Source organism: Benincasa hispida, chromosome 9, assembly GCF_027475165.1.
Source record: "Benincasa hispida cultivar pf3 chromosome 9, pf3_genome.v1.1, whole genome shotgun sequence".
Classification (NCBI taxonomy): Eukaryota; Viridiplantae; Streptophyta; class Magnoliopsida; order Cucurbitales; family Cucurbitaceae; genus Benincasa; species Benincasa hispida.
The window spans coordinates 2,997,781-3,014,903 of NC_143486.1; the positions used below are offsets into that span (position 1 = coordinate 2,997,781).

Consider the following 17,123-nt stretch of genomic DNA (forward strand, 5'->3'; position numbering starts at 1 on the left):
AAATTCCGAGCAAGAGCCCAGTTTTCCTTTGGAAAAGGAGAAAGAAAGACCACCACTACAGTGCAACCACATTGAAGCAGAACCATCAGAGCCAAAGGAAACAAAAAATTGTGACATACAGCTTCACATCTTTTATTTCTTGCTTTTCATTACATTTTCTTAGCATTTTCATTTTGTATTAAGTTGTTGAGATTGAAAAACTCTTCAGCCTTAATATGAATATAATGTCTTCCATATTCTATCCATTCATATTTCCTTTTTTAAGCATGCACGGTTAAACTCTTAATGGGTTGAGGAAGATAAGCTAGCATTTTTTCTAAGTTGTGCATATATAGATGTTCATCTTGTTTAATGCATATATAATGAGTTGCTAAGATCAAATCGAGAGATTGGTTTAAGTAAAAATTTAATCAACTGCTTGAGAGATTATGTAATTGTGGAACACATTAAACAAGAATAGAAGTGATTTTAAAGATAAAGTTAACCTGTTGCAATCGCATGCATCCTAGAGATACGACTTATGAAGCACGAACATGGATATGGATACGCGATATGGATATAATCAGATATGGTGATTTGTCAATTTCTAAAAAACCAAGATATGAATATGTGTAAGGATACGACATTTTTTATATTTTTTAATTTATATATATATATATATATATATATATAAATTGAATATAATTATACACAAAAATATACTAAATGTAATCCACCAAAGCATAAAAATACCAAACTTAAAACATTTTATTCTAATTGTTAATTTAATTCAACATACTTTAAATCTAAAATAGAAGTTGGAAGTTTGAAATTAACTAATTTAATATTTTAAAAAGAAACAAACAAATAAAAAATAAAATTGAAACTTTTGGGTTGGCCCATTAGGGCCAATATAGTAGAAGTGTGTAATTTTTAAAGAATCCTAATGAAGTTGTCATCCACTCTTCCTCACTTTCACCGCCCTAATGAAGTTTCCACCACGCCTCTCACTTTCACTGCCCACTCTTCCTTTGATAAAGCTTCCATGGCAAAGTCCTCCACCTCCAATGAAGTCGTTAGCCGATGCATATACCACCTTGCCATTCATTCGCTCCTCCGACAGCCGTGAAACGGTGGTCTAACGCTATTTCCAGTGAGTTCCCACAGTGAGACTGATTGCCTCTGAGTACCCACAGTGAGATCCCATGGTGGTTGACACTATTTCGGATGAGTTACCACAATGAGATCGTTTTTTCCTTTTATTTAAAGTTAAAAATATAAGAGCTTGTTCGTGGACATATCTTTTTCCACGATACGTATATCCAAAATTTAAGGGGGAAAAAAACAAAAGAGATATGTTAAAACACATATCTTTGTATCTGGACGAATCCATATATGAACCCATATCAAATACGTATTTGATACGGATTCCATCCCTCCCTCACATATCCATGCTTCATAGGATAGGACATTATGGCTCAAAACACTAAGAAGTTAAATTCATTACTTTACGAGTTTATAGCATGAATACATGATGAACGCATGACTTATGTATTGCTTAGGAAAATATTAGTGGACCTTTCTCAACCCTTCTTAGTTATTGATATGTTCCCATTTTCAACAATGCTTCATCTAGTGATCGTACTTGTCATCACACATTCATCCTCATTCACCGCGTCATCATTCACACACTCGTCACCATCCACTCCCTCAAACTTGTACGTAATTCATTAGCTAGGAAACAACACTTCATCGCATAGTTGGAAAAAAAAAATGGCTGCATTAAGATCAAACAACCATTTCATTGCACGTTAGTTGTTAGTTGTACCTCCATGCGTTCGATCTCGAAGCTCACCAGGCTACCCTGTTCAACAGCTTCTCCCAAGTCCAACGAGTCACATTAAAGTCAAGCAATAATTCATCGCTCTTCACCCAACCCAGCCAAGTCATCAAGCTTTAGCTAATAATCAGCTCTAAGAACACCATCAGAGAGGCCATAAACTGATGAAAGTCAGAAAAAAGAAAAACCATCAACAAAGATACATGACCAAATATAGTAAAATGATCATGAATAACCTCATTAACCGTGAAATCAGGTTCAGTCCTCATGATAAGAATGCCGTTAGAAGAGTCAATACCATAAACGCTGTCTAACCAGTAAAAGAAGAGCTCCAAGCAGATTTAATAAGAAAATAATAAACTTGTGGCAACTTTGTTTCTTGAAGAAGAACGATTCCAGGATTATGTTGTATCAACTTTTTAACCAGATCCCTTTTACACCAAAAGAAGAGACCACAAACATTCCAGGAAAGAAATTTCATTTATCAGTGGGTTGTCCCTCCATAATTGCCAACATGGCCGATTGATCATAGTGTATGGATGAATGTAAATTTTGAAGCTTTTTTTGCAATTTGGGTTTTTTCATGGAAGTGGAGGACTTTTTTTTTTTAGCTGCCAAATCGCCAGGGTTGAGTAGAGGATGGATTGAGGCTGAAGATGAAGCTTTATTCAGATCTGGCAAGTCTGTCGATAGAGCATCAATAGAAAGGGGAGAAAGGATATGGGTTGCTTCAGCAGGAGAAATATTTTGGGCCAAGTCAGATGGGACCGGTGGAAGTAAGGTTAATGGCTGCTGGAGGATTCATTAAGGTTGTCACCAAAAATGGCTAGAGATTTTTATTATATTTCTCCATATATTTTCATAAATGTCTTTAAATTTGATTTTTCTAAAAAAAAATGTATTTTAGTGTTATTTTTTTACAGTTTTACCATTTTTTTATATTTATTTATATTTGTTTTATATATATACTTTTCCTATTTTTTAAGCTACTTTAATGATGGCGAAAAAATATATTTATTATAAATAGAGAAAATGCATTTAATATAATCTTTCTCATTTATCAATTGGAGAGAGAAAATACATTTATTTTAATTTTTTATTTTTCAATTTGGAAAAAATGCATTTGATGAAATTTTATTTTTCTATTTACGTTGGTTTTCATATATCAATCTATTGGATTTTTTTATGATTTAATGGTTATTTTAAATATATTTTGGAACATTTTGACGGATTCATGATTATTTTAAATATACATTAGAATATTTTGTTAGGTATTTGAAAATATTCTAACTAATATACTACAGTTTATAAATTAGAGCTTGACTCAATGCTTGACATAAATCACAATATAAACCAATATACCAAATATACCACAATATATAAATCTTCACAAATTTCATTTACACTAAAAAGACTCCTTTATATCAAATAAATGAATACATACACCACAGTATATATCAAATTTCCTATATATATATATATAATAGGAAAAAAATAAAGTCCATATTCGTATGGGGTTTATAATACATAACCCTTCATCTTCATATCTTCTTCTTCAGCCATGGTCGTCACGAATCTCCCTCTTCGTCGTCGTCGACCGGATTTGTTCGTCCAACCGTGTCGTTGACCAAATCTGCTCAATCAGGCATTGTCCATTTGCCCCACGTTGTCCGCGCTATCGATTCATCCCAAGTCGTTCGTGTCATCTTGTGTCGAGCCATCAATTCACCTCACGCCGTCGTCTATCGTCTGCAATTCACACCACTGGAAGGAGAAAAGAATGAGGAGAAAGGAGAAAAGAGAGGGAAAAGGAAGAAATGGATATGAATTATGGAGGAGAGAATATATGAAATATATTATTGGGAAGAGAATATATGCACGGAAAAAAAGAATATGCATGGAGGAGAGAGTATACGTAGGCGAGGGTTAAATTGTAAATAACCATTAGTGAAAATAGAGATACTAATTTTTTTTTTTTTGATAAAAAATAAAATGTTTAAGACAATAACGTAATATATGTCTATTATGAAGTTCTCTTATATAAAAATCCCAAAGGGCTAAATCAAGGGGGCTGGAAGAAAGAACATATTTTTCTTGTGCTGGGCTAGAAGTATAGCCCTTAGTATCAGAGCCCACAAAGGGAATAAGTTGGGCTTGGGCCTGTTCAGTAGTCGAGTGGGTTTTCCCAATTTGGAGTTTTGTGGACCCTCACAAAAAGTCACAGTTGATAAAGATGGTTGGAGAATCAAAATTGGTGATTTACCTTTCTCAACGAAGGCGGAATTAATTGCTTCCGTAACTCCAGCATCATCATCAATGCGATCATCTGAAACTGACGGTTGCGAAAGACGGCGGCTATGTGGGACAGGTCTGGCGCCGTCAGATGCACTGCTGACTGGGATTGAGATTGGATTCTGGCGAGCTCAAAAGGGAGAATTACCGTGCTGGAATGAAGCCCATCGGATTCGACTTGACCTTCAAGCGAGCAGACATGAAATTTATACCCTTGTCGGCTTGGTTTTCGGTGGAAAGATATCCTCCACATCGCTCACCAATAAGCTGTAAGATGGGTGTTGGCCAGAATTTCAATCTTAAGGAACCATATGAGGTCCACTCGACGTGGCTGCAAAGCTTCTTGGCAATAGCTGGATCATAAACATGGAGCAACGCCCTTTCCACGAGGAATGGATTGATGGAGCAATTCTTGGAGAAAGAAGCTTGAATTGCCTCTCTGATTTCTGTCCAAGAGTCCTGGGAAATTTGTACAAATGACCCAAAAATTCAGCCCAAAATGTCAAATGATACATTTTTAAAAAATAATGTCAATTGATCCTCTACTGACATCATCGCCATACCAAATTACGTAAATTAAATCTCGCTCTTGTCTGATTAAACGCTCTTGCTCTTGCTCTCGCTTGAAATTCTTTGGTTTGATGTGATTGCTCATCAATGTACTGTTGATTTGACAAAATGTCACGACGGAAGCCTCAAATCAAATCAATAATACCTAAACACAATAAAATAGTGATTTCTTTAAACTCTAAACTTCATTCAAAAGTTATTGCTTCTCTAGTTTTCGACGGTGTTTTGTTGAACGGAGATTTTTCGAACGGGGATTTCCAAGACGAAGTTTTCTCCAATTTTTTCATAAAGGTGAATTATTTTGAGTCTATTTAATTATTTTTGATGTGTTATTTTTGGAAGGATAGCATTACGAAATTTTGTATTGGGAGAGAGTAAGAAAAATGAAAGTAGAAGAGAGAGCGAGATTTTGAGAGAGGAGATTTTGAGAAAGAGCGAGAGTACACTTCAATTGCTTGTACAGCTTAATGACAAATGTTCTCTTGTTTTGTAAGATGACAGAAAAGTGTCTATTTATTCGATTTGGAGGTGCTTAGGATGAGAATGAAAGTTCATATATTGGGAGACAGTTGAAAGGAATCGTTGTGCCCCCTAAAGAACTTAAATCTCGCATTTACAGGGTTAAAAAAATCAGTATCTTATCCTGAAAGTTAAATATAATCTTGAATTTGAAGCCCCTCCACAATGCATAACGGATGATGATGATCTTCACTTCTTTCTTTTGCGAGAAGAGGTTAGTAGACTTCAGATAGCTGTAACGTTGAAGTCTAAACAGGACGAAAGGGTTGGAATGGGGTTTGAAAATGTTAGTTATGATGATACGGCTGGACAGACAATACGATGAATCATATCAATTTCGTCGGGAAGAGAATGATATTCCATTGTCTACCAAACTGATATTTCACTGTCTACCAATATTGTACCATCAACATTCGATTATATGGATTGTGGTCCTTCAGTGGATGTGGATGTGAATAAGCAACCAGCAGGATTGAATGAAATGGATCGTGATCATGGAGATGTGCGTCGTTCTACAACAGCTTCAGTGATTCCACCATCTATGTCTTCAAGTCATAGGACAGAGTTGATTATGTCTGGCACCTCTTCATCTGGGACAGAGGACGTTGAAGTTGGTCAACTATTTTTGAGCAAAAAAGACTTGAAAATGATATTGTCTATTCTATCCATCAACAGAAATTTTGAATTTAAGATCAGAAAATCAACATAATCTCTGTTCACTGTCAAATGCATTGGGGAGACATGTAAGTTGAGCCTTCGTGCAATCAAAATGGAAGGGTCTGCTATATTCAAGATCACAAAGTACTGCAGTTCGCACACATGTTCCATAGGAATTTTGAATCACGACCATAGACAAGCAACTGCTACGGTTGTTGGTCAACTCATCAAAGATAAGTTCACAGGCATAGGATGTATTTATAAACCTTGTCATATCGTTGAGGATATGATGAGAGATGATGGCGTGAACATAAGTTATGATAAAGCATGGCGTGCAAGGGAAGCTGCGTATGATCTCACTAGAGGTACTCCAAAATACTCATACTCCATACTACATGCCTATGGAGAAGCGCAAAAAATAGAGAATTCGGGTATAGTCTTTGAGATCGAACTTGAGGATGAGGTGCATTTCAAGTATATGTTTATGGCATTAGGGCCTTGTATCAGAGGTTTTGCAAGCTGTCGGCCTTGTATTACTGTTGATGGGTCACACTTGAAAGGAAAATACAAAGGCACCATGTTGGTTGCGGTTTCTATGGACGGGAACAATCAATTATACCCACTAGCATATGCAATAATAGACAATGAAACCGATCGATCATGGAAATGGTTTATGTCAAACTTGAAATGCAGTATCGGAGAACCCGATAATTTGGTGTCTGTATCTGATCGGATGGTATCTATCGGCAATGCTATTCGTGCATTTTTTCCCATAGTATTTCATGGATTGTGCACATGACATATAGAACATAATCTGGTTACAAACTTTAAGGATAGCACGGTTGTTAGGATATTTAGAGATGCAGTAAGAGCATTTCGCATGACAGAGTTCCAAACAAAATGGGATGAACTCCGTAGTTTTAGAGATGGTGCTGTCATGAAATATTTAGAAGACATCGATCTTCAAAGGTGGGCACGGGTTTACCAAATAGAATGAAGATATGATAACATGACATCCAACAGTGCAGAGTGTTTCAATTCCTTAACTAAAGAGTATCGACCGATGCCCATAGTATGCTTGATTGAACATGTTAGAGGAATGCTCTAATCGTGGTTTTACGAATGAAGGAATTACTGGGCATCTTGAACGACATTGCACTCTGACTACTATGAAACCCGATTGGCAAATGAAGCTGATAAGGGCAGACGATATCGGGTGGAGCCTATTGATTGTTATCGGGTACACGTGCGAGATAATCGATTGGACGGTATTTTCAATTTTCACACGAAGGAATGCACGTGTAAGGAATTCGGCTCATTTGGTATCCTGTGTTCCCATGCAATTGTTGTTGCCAAGAAAAGAAATATACCCATCCACAGTCTTTGCAGTCGATTTTATACAGTGGATTCTCTAATGACTGCGTATGCAGAGCCTATAAATCCACTTGGCCACATATCTGAATGGAAAAGACCTTCTGGATACGTAGAAAATATTATCCTTCCTCTGAGGTTTGTGCCACAAGCTGGGCAACGAAGAGTGAGAAGAATATCATCCAGAGGAGAATTTCGCCGACAAATGAAGTGTGGTCGGTGTGGGAATTATGAACATAACCGCCAAAATTGTACCGAACCGCTTACAACCGTGCGACGTGCCGAAAATGCCAGAGACCGAGACACAAACACCCCTCATCCAGTTTAGTTATAAATACCATTGATCATTTTTTCATACATCATACTTGTAACATATTTCATACTTTTTCATACTTGTAACATACTTCATTGTTTTTCATACTTCATACTTGTAACACTTCATACTTCATACTTTCATCTTGTAAACAAAAAACAATAACAAGCTGGAGTATTTATATAATAGCAATATTCATACTTTCTCAATCTTCATACTCTCTCTATCATCATACTCTCTCAGTCTTCATACTTGTAATAAAAAATGAATAACTTCATACTCTCTCAATCTTCATACTGAAAACAAAAAACAATAACTTCATACTCTATCAATCTTCATACTTGTAACAAAAGTGGATAACAAATACTCTCTCAATCTTCATACGTGTAACAAAAAACAATGACTTCATATTGTCTCAATCTTCATACTTGTAACAAAATGGATAACAAATCTCTCTCTCAATCTCGCTCTCTCTCTCTGAACATCTCGCTCTCTCTCACGATCTCGCTTTCCATGAATCTCGCTCTCTCAATCTTTGAACTTTGAACCTTGAACCATATAATGTTATAAGCTCAATTATGTATATTATGATAAAATTCTGATATTGAACTTTGAACTTTGAACTTACATAAAAAATAGATGTTCAATTATACAATGAAAAGAGCAGTAGCTCCATTATACATAAAAAATGCATGTTCTGATAAAATTTTGATATTGAACTTTAAACTTTGAACTTTCATAAAAAATATATGTTCAATTATACAATGAATGTTTTTATATACATAAAAAATAAATGAATATTTTTACATACAATAAAAAATACAATGTTCTATACATATAAAAAATATGGAGTGTTTGCCCATAGCTGACACGCTAATTGCATCATATATTCACTCATCTTCTCCTGAGTGATTACGGATGGATCAGTACCAGTCACCAAGTGTTCCAGTAGTTTTATTGCGAAGATGCCAAAAATCAAACGACCCGCATTGTATGTCGACGTTCTTAGGTCGCGAGATTTTCCAACGGGCTGTGGATAGGTCTGGCTTCGATCGATCCACGTCACAATAGTGAAGTAGTGATGGTACTGTGACCGTCAATGACTCTAGCCAATTCATCAGCTTTGTCATTGGTGTGTATGACGGAAGTGAATCAAACACGAATATGTGGCCTCTGTTAATGTCCATTGCAAGAACCATCCAGTGGTCATTGATATTCATCGCCGTGTAAACAAAATCCACATCTGCCCATTTGACATCGAATTTACCGGTGACGTAGTCTTTATACGTGTCTTCATCTTCCCAAGCTAGGGCGACCTCCAGAAGTGACTTATTCTTTATTCATTTAAATACCCCACCACGAGCATTGAGGTGACTCTATCAAATAAAATGAGAAGTTGAGTAAAGAAGTAAAGATCAGGAAACTTAACGAAATGAGAAGTTAAGAAACGAAATATCAAAATTCACCGTTACACCAATTGGCAAGATGGTGAACTTATGCAATGCACATGTCGGGCCGGGTATAAAATTTATCTTTCATAAAATAAAATAAAGTATTTATGGTCTGCACGAAAAAATAATATGTCAGTAAAAGTACAAGATAGCCAACATGTAGATCCGTAAAGACTAAGACACTTACATCGTACTCGACCAACGAATTCGGGGTAATCAATTCCTTGAAGAATTTCTTGTCGAGTGGTTTGAAGGAGTTCTTTTGAACCTCATTGTCTGTATTGTCATCCGAGATCCAGCCCATCATTTTTGTCAGGATATTGTGTGGAACATCGTGTGCTACGTTATATGTGACGATCGATCTGGATATTGACGTAGCTACACCTGGGAGAGGATGTTTAGCCACACTTTTCTTCTTTACTTGGGATGGGGGTGTATATTTATCAATCGGTTTTCTCTTACGACTAATTCTTCGAGATTCCTACATAAACAGATAACAAAACGTTACTCATCAAGAAATATAAAAATATAAACAAAGATTACTGATCAATAAATTACTCACCAGTGGAACTCCTTCTGTGGTCGTAACAATCCCGAAGTGTCTGCCTCTAAGATGTCAGCCATGTCAGCCTCTATATGTGGCATGGTAAGTAAGGCAGACATGTCGGGCTCTGTTTGTGGGACGTCGGCCTGTATAGGTTCGAATTCAATCGGTGATGTCGTGGCAGTGGTGGTATCGGGCTGTAGAGGGAAGATGGAGATGAGAGTGTTAGAGGCAGTCGCAGTCGTATCGGGATCTCGAGATGGGATGGGTGACTTGGTCGTCTCCTCATTCACCGTGGAACCTTTCAATTAGTAAAGTAAAATGGTGAGTTCACAAACACATAAAAGCTAAACACATAAAGACATAAAATGACGCAAACCTTGCACATAGACTGCAACAATGACAGGATGGCCGACAATTGCCCTTTCATGTCAATCATGTTTTCCTCCATACTGGAGATACGACTATCTAAACCCGATATACGGCCATCCAACCTCGATAGTGAGCTGTCAATGGATCACAGGTACGAATAAATAGACTCGTCTGCATTGGCTCCCTCCCTGCGACGGGCAGTACACTCAGGACACTCCTCATCCACAGGTCGCTCTATACCGGAGTCCGCAAGAAAGACATCAACATGGTTCAACTCATCCTTCTCGCGTACGTCCCCCATCATATCATGGAACATATCATCATTACGTATGTATGTCCCTCCTTCCACCTTTCCATATTCAGCATCCTCGTGCTCAGAATGCTCGGGTTCATCCCCTCCCTCCACCCTGACAACCTCATCATTGTCATCTCCAAGATGGTCATCACCGTCACTTTCACTTTCGGGACTACCCCCCTCACTTGTCGACCTATTGCCACTTTCAGAACTATCATCATCTGCACCTAGCTCAAATATAGGTCGTCGTTCCACTGGGGTATCCCGAAACTCCCTTTCAGCATTTGACATCACAGTGCCCTCTTTAATCTTTATCTGCATTAACAACCCAGTAAACGGGTTAGTGTCAATTTACCAACCAGATAAACATATTATGCATAGAGTAAACGTACATTGTTAGACTCGAATATCTCTCTCTCGAGTACTTTGAAGGACACTGAGTGGGAACATGACCATCATAATATGCGGGGCAAAGCCACCTTGCTCCTTCGCTCTGCAATGTTCCCAGCTATTGATGAAGCTAGGATCTCGTACGTCCATACCTAAATAAATTTTAAAATATATTAAGAACAATAGTAATGTTAAATCAAACAACACGATTATTATGTTAATCAAATTTACCTAGAACGCCGGTGGAAATCCACGTAAGGAGTACTTCACAACGTAGTTTTTATTTGCTTTGACCCTCGTCTTGTATAGACTGCTCTTATCATTCAAGGCAGTCTTTAAGGCATCCAATGTCCTCTCCCAAATAATGGTACCCCAATCAAGACTATTGTAGTACTCCAAGTTTTGAACGTCCTTGAAACGTTTGAGGTCGACTGCATTTTTCTATTTGTTTTTCCCCATCATTGTGACCTCAGTATAGTAAACTAGGCTGATCTTCACAGCATCATCATCATTTTCAAACTCTAAGTCCTTGTATTTTTCTTCAAGTTCACGGAGGTATAAAGTGTCTTTCGTCACTCAATTACCAAAATACTTGATAGCAAGTTCATATAAGGACTGTTGGTTCCGATCAACTCGTGATGGGGATTGCCACAAACCAATCATCACCAAAAAGTCATCCTTCGAAAGGGTGACAACCTTCCCACAAACAGAGAATGACATTGAGTCTGATTTTGTCCTCTTCACTTCTCTAAGCAACATGTGATGGACAATTGGGTTGTTGAACACCATATCAACGTCAACAAATCGCCCAAAAATTGTTCTCTTGAATATGGCCAACTACGTTGGCGTGAGCTTCTCTTTGACAATCTTGTTTGCATTAGCAATGTGGGCCAAGCTAGTTACTTGACCGGGAAATCGATCGGCTTCGGCTATTCTGAAACGTGTAGTCATCTTAAATCACTCTTGCATTTATTAAAAAAATCAATCAGTAAACTCCTTCAGAAAAAGAAAATGTAAAACAACATTATGTTTAAATCCCTCTAGATTCGCTCTCGCTGGCATTGCTCTCGCTAGAATCACTCTCGCTGGCATCATTCTCTCCAATGTCACTCTCCCTTATCTCCATCACATTCTCTCTTTTTACTCGTCTTCAACCATATAACACATCGAAAACCAAAAAAACAAACAAAAAAAACCATAGGTTCACTTATCTCGCTCACATTCACTCTCTCCGGTGTCGCTCTACCGATTTCACTCTCACTTATCTTACTCACAAACTCTTTCTACTCGTCTTCAACCACAGAACACATCGGGGAAAAAAAAACCATATTGAAAGATTTACCGATAAGATTCGATTTGTTGGCGGCAATAGAATCGTTTGCAAGCCAGAAATAGTTTTTTTGTTTATGAGCGATACAAAGCCGTTAGCCTTGGAAAATTTGAATGAACAATAGTTTAGTTTTTATGGATTCTCAATAAAAAGGTAAGAAGACGAAGTAAGGGCAATTTACGTAATTTGGCATGGCGATGATGCAATTGACATTAATTTTTAAAAATGGGTCATTTGACATTTTGGGCTCAATTTTTGGGTCATCTGTACAAATTTTCCAGGAGTTATGTAGTTGAAATTGTTACACGATAACCATTGAACCCCAATCGTGCCGAGGGAGTAAGGGGGGATGGTCGAGGGCTTCTGGTGGGAGAGTTTTTCCATAAGGGGACGGTCTTTGTGGTCTTGAATCATTGCTTGTGGTTGGTTGGTAAGGGCTCACCGGGGAAATCAGGTAATAGCGGAAAGAAGGAGAACCAGCCATGTTTGTGTCCTCCGAAGGTATATAAAGCTTTGTTCGTCGACTGGAGTGATGGACGTGAGAGATTTCCACGAAGTAACCGTTCTTATTGCTATGCTTCTCCAGCCAAATAGTAGAGTTCTCATCAATCAATATCTGGAAAAAGAATTTATTGCAAGGATCCTTGCATAAGACGGCAAAAGCATAGGCAAGCCATTTTAAGGCCGTCGAAGAAAAGCAAAGCAAAAATGTAGTCGTCTTACTCTACTCAGTGATTCGAACAGTGTTCCCCTGGGTTTCTCATCAAGATTGATGGAGAAAATTTTCCGATCAACAAGGATTGATCGTAAAGATGGTTTGTGGAAGGAGGAGGAGGAGGCGGCGGCCATGGTGGAAGGGCAAGGCTAACAGTTGAGGATGGAAAGGGGTAAGAGGGCAGAGGAGAGGAGAGAGCATTCTCTCTTTTCAATGTTTAGAAATTTGCAGACGGACATTCCTAAACCATTTCAAATGTTAGGCATCCAAACCTTCACCCTCCTCTCTATCCCATATATTTATGGTTCTTAAGAGAAGAATCAAAAATCAAACATTTGACTTGAGTAGTTCAAAATTGTTATTGCTCAAATTAGTCGTTATATCCTCCCAACACGGGCGTTTTATGAATGTATCTCAACCATCTACTGAATTCAAACAAGATTTTGAACCTTTATTAATTATTTTCTCGTTCACTTATTGAGTTTGAAATTTATTGTTATGCTCAGTATCATTACATAATCACATTATAATTGTCTATAACAACTTAAGTTATAATCAGTTTGCCAATGTCGGATTGTTCAACATCTACAAATTAATTATTAGAATAAATGAATAATAATAATAATAATAATAATAAAGAAATCTACAGAAGTTAATCTCAATAATTTGACGTTCATCTAAGTGTAGCTTAGAAGATAAAACACAAACTACAATCTGATGATTCGTATGGGTGAACTCAAAAGGAAACTTAAAAGGAAAGAGAAAAAAAGAAAACAGTCATTTGGCTCGTTTCCAAATAAGCTTCGACATTCAAGGTCCCACCTTCCAAATATAATTAAACACCATTCTTTGCAGAGCCACTTCATAGAAACAAGTTGGTATTTGCAATATGAAAGAAATAACATCTGGATTATAAAAATGACCATTTACCCGTTTTACTCCACAAAATTGCTCCAACTTTGCTGCCTACAAGAATCCAGCTTCTTCAAATTACCTATCTTCGTCTCTTTTGCCTCAAGTCTGGAAATTGAAGGGGAATAGGAAGTGTAACCAATGACAAATTGTTCTTGCGTATAAACTTGCAACCCAAGTTATCAAAATGGAGTCTTAGATCGTAAGGACTAGTTCTCAGATCCTTTGCTATGTCTGCTGGATCGCTGCTGAATTCATCAACAAATAGCGTAAGCACCAAAACGTGGCTAATGAGAAGATTAATTTTCTCTGTTGAAATTCTTCTCGACTCAGAAGTCGGAAACATAGATGAGAACTTTTGGCGTAGCATGCTAGGAATTTTATGGCCCTTGGCAGAAGAAACATCACCCATCGAATGCTGATCCTTATACTTAATTAGATGAGTGATATATGAAAATATGCAGCAGAGCTTCTTCTTCTCTTCCTCGTCCTATGATGATTTACATGAAAAAGGATTCAATATAAATGAACGAAAACTAGAAGACCCTGAATGAACAGTGCTTGTTTGGTAAAGAGCAAGCTCCTTTTCTACAAAATAATAATGCTTGTTTAAAAAATGAAAAAGTACAGCCACTGAAAGACTCCATTCAACTTAAAGAACAAGCATCAGGTGGTAAATAACAAATGCTTGTTAAGACTTAAAAACGAGCTCCTTTTCTATAAAAAATAAAGGCAAAGAATCAAACTCCGTACACAAACAAGGCCAAGTAGTTTCAGAAAGCACGCAGTCGTTACAGATTGAAAACAACAGTGATCGACAAGATAGCCTAATCTAAGAATCAATTGACACAAGGCATCATACTGGATAAACAATATCAACCATCCCCATGATTCATGAATATGTATCAGAAAGGAAGATTGTTTTATCTCAGAATATTCATAAAGGTAATAACAAGTAGAACCTTCCTGACACCATACCTGAATGTCTTGCAATTTATAAATTCTGTGCCGGACAAAGTATGGATAATTAGCACTTATTTCAGCTGTTTCTTGCAAACGGAAGTATAGATCTTCTAGAAAATTCCATTCTCCCTTGAGGATAATCTTGTCGAGTGGGTAAGCTTCTTGTGGAGTAGTTGCAGAAGCATTATACGTTGGTATGTTACGAGCAATTTCTGCCTGCGTACCTTCCAAGGCCTCTATGTTTACCACTACATTTTTCATTCTCACATCTAGATCCTTCTTGGTATCAGGATCATCCTCTTGCTTCAAAGCATGCAGCTTCTGTGCCTGCAACAAAATTAACAAATATCAAACAATTAGTTGCTATTTCCTGAAACTGCCATTTGGAAGTGACTTCGTCATTCAAAACAAGTTCCTTTTACTTAATGTTAATGGTCATGGTCAAACATCTCAAATGTCAAAGGAATTCTTTTTCAAGTAATGGGTAAAGATTATGATATTGGAAAAGTGGAACCGATCCCATCCAAAACAGATTAAAGGCAACAAAACAGGTAAATAAAAAAGATTTAATCCTTTATCATTATAACATGCCACCTTAACTCTGCTCACCTGCTGATAAGGTTAAGTCCAACATTTGTTTAATATATAAGTCAATTTTTAAGTACTTAAAAATTTGTTCCAAACATACCCAAGTGAAAGTTGGCTGCTAAATTACTAAAGAAAGCAATTCCAGGATTCAGTTTCTACCTGCTTTTTTGACTTCTTTGTTCCGTAGAGTACAGTGAGCTCTCTCATTCTATCAGCTTTCTCCTGCACAGAAAGCTCTTCATTTGCCACACTTGGGGATTCGTTTTCAGAAACGTCTGAACCTCTGACTTTTGGGTCTAATCTAAATATCTGCAGGCGCAAATATCAAATTTAGCAACACAATTATGATTATTAGTTACAACATTAACATTTTGTAAAGTAGATAAAATGCATCACAAAGGTAAGCCTAATTCTAGAAATTTCGGCAGTGAGTTTGAAGCAAAATGAAAAAGAAAAAAATATATACAACAAAGTTCACAATAGCACCAAAATAATCAGCCAAAAACTTGAGTGATTGTAATCTCCTAGCTTGATGAAAAGAGCTCACAATCCGTGTTAATGGTCTTTCCAGAGAAAAGTGAAGCACAGCAGATATAGGAGCCAAATTCATTCAAAAGAAAACATACTAAAAATTTGATAACTGATAAATAAATGATGAAGAAGAAGAAGAAGAGGCGTTTGTAACTTCAGTGAGTATACCAAAACAAACAAGCATCCAGTAGAATTCAATTTTTCACAATTCTTAATTCTCTACATTCATTATCAAGAATAAAGTACCATATTTGATGCAATAGGCACTATCTTTAAGCTTTGGGTGGCCTTATCGAGAACACCGAGAGCATAGGTACAATGCTGTTTCCCAGCTGTAGCCTCGCCCAAATAATTGGTACCAACAAAATCCACATTCGACCCTGTTGGACTCACAACCAGCTGCATCCTATTTGGTTTGTTCTTGTGCTTATAAACCCTAGCTCTAACGGAGTTCTGTTCCTCGTCGGCATCCTTGTGAGGATCAAACCCAGACGGGAAATAACCAACTATCGGCGGAGTTTTCTGGGGATGGTTGCCGAGAACTTGGATTTTAGCATTCACTGATGGAACTCGTTTCTTCTTCTTTTCACTCTTCTTCTTCTTCTTCGCTGGAGACTCTGAGTTTGTGTCTCGTTCTGCGTAATGGTTTTCTTCTAGTTCCAGAGATTTCGTGTCTTCCGCCATTGATTCCGTTACCGAGCTCTAAATTTGGAAATATTACCCGGTCGAACAAGAACCGGGAGGAAGCGGCTTTAGGAATTACAGTACGGCAGCAATGGATGAGGGCGCCGATTGATTCTCCGTCGGTACTGGGAGTGGCAGCGGGCAGCGGCGGTTAAAGCAAGACACGCTGAATGAAGAAGCAAGGGCAAATGAAGAAGAAACCATAAGTATCGTTCCAAATTTACTAGTTGAATCCTGAATCGAAAAAATAAAAATTAACAAAAAAAAAACATTTGATCCGGGCATACATCTACGGCGATTCCTAACTGGCGTGGCGGCCTGAGAGGCGTACCGGTGGCCGGAGGGCAGCGGCGGCGGCGGAAAATATGGGAGAGGGAGAGGGAGAGGTAGAAAGAGAAAATGAGCGGGGGTGTGGAAAGAACGGGAGAAGCTAGGAACGAAGGGTTTAAGGGTTTTTTTTTCTTTTTTCTTATTTTGAGTTAATTACAAATTTGACAATAAATATAATATATATAAAATAAATAAATAAATAACAAATGATGAATTTCTTCTCTCCAATCTTTTTGAATTTGACAAATAGAAGCTGAATTAGATGACACTAATGGTGTGTAATCTTGAGAGACATAGACAATACATGGGTAATGGATAAGTGATACATGACCAATGGACCCTAATAATGGACATCTACATTACATCTAATTTAACATATTTATAATATTCTCCCTTAGATACTCATTATATATGAAATATGTCTCGTTAAAATCTTATTAGGAAAAAACTCATTGGGAAAAGAATCCTAGTGAAGGA

General features: G+C 37.4%; 2 protein-coding genes and 1 long non-coding RNA gene across 3 annotated transcripts; all 3 read right to left on the bottom strand.

Moving 5' to 3' along the window:
* Positions 1 to 3,189: 3,189 nt before the first annotated feature.
* LOC150033579 (uncharacterized) lies at positions 3,190 to 4,496 on the bottom strand. Its single transcript, XR_016532371.1, has 2 exons — positions 4,083 to 4,496; positions 3,190 to 3,583 (listed from the first exon to the last, which is right to left on the bottom strand). It is a non-coding gene; the product is annotated as an uncharacterized LOC150033579 (long non-coding RNA).
* A 3,899-nt stretch (positions 4,497 to 8,395) lies between these two features.
* Positions 8,396 to 11,287, bottom strand: LOC120087229 (uncharacterized). The gene is made up of 5 exons (XM_090318252.1): positions 10,825 to 11,287; positions 10,596 to 10,745; positions 9,916 to 10,518; positions 9,555 to 9,837; positions 8,396 to 9,473 (listed from the first exon to the last, which is right to left on the bottom strand). Exon 3 carries the CDS (start codon positions 10,492 to 10,494, stop codon positions 10,054 to 10,056), a length of 441 nt encoding a protein of 146 aa, XP_090174378.1. The 5' UTR covers positions 10,495 to 10,518; positions 10,596 to 10,745; positions 10,825 to 11,287; the 3' UTR covers positions 8,396 to 9,473; positions 9,555 to 9,837; positions 9,916 to 10,053.
* A 1,995-nt stretch (positions 11,288 to 13,282) lies between these two features.
* On the bottom strand, positions 13,283 to 16,803 carry LOC120084448 (DNA binding / DNA-directed RNA polymerase). The gene is made up of 5 exons (XM_039040228.2): positions 16,604 to 16,803; positions 15,879 to 16,482; positions 15,261 to 15,410; positions 14,529 to 14,840; positions 13,283 to 14,040 (listed from the first exon to the last, which is right to left on the bottom strand). The coding sequence occupies exons 2-5, from the start codon at positions 16,314 to 16,316 to the stop codon at positions 13,633 to 13,635; spliced, it is 1,308 nt and encodes a 435-aa protein (XP_038896156.1). The 5' UTR covers positions 16,317 to 16,482; positions 16,604 to 16,803; the 3' UTR covers positions 13,283 to 13,632.
* Between the last annotated feature and the right edge of the window lie 320 nt (positions 16,804 to 17,123).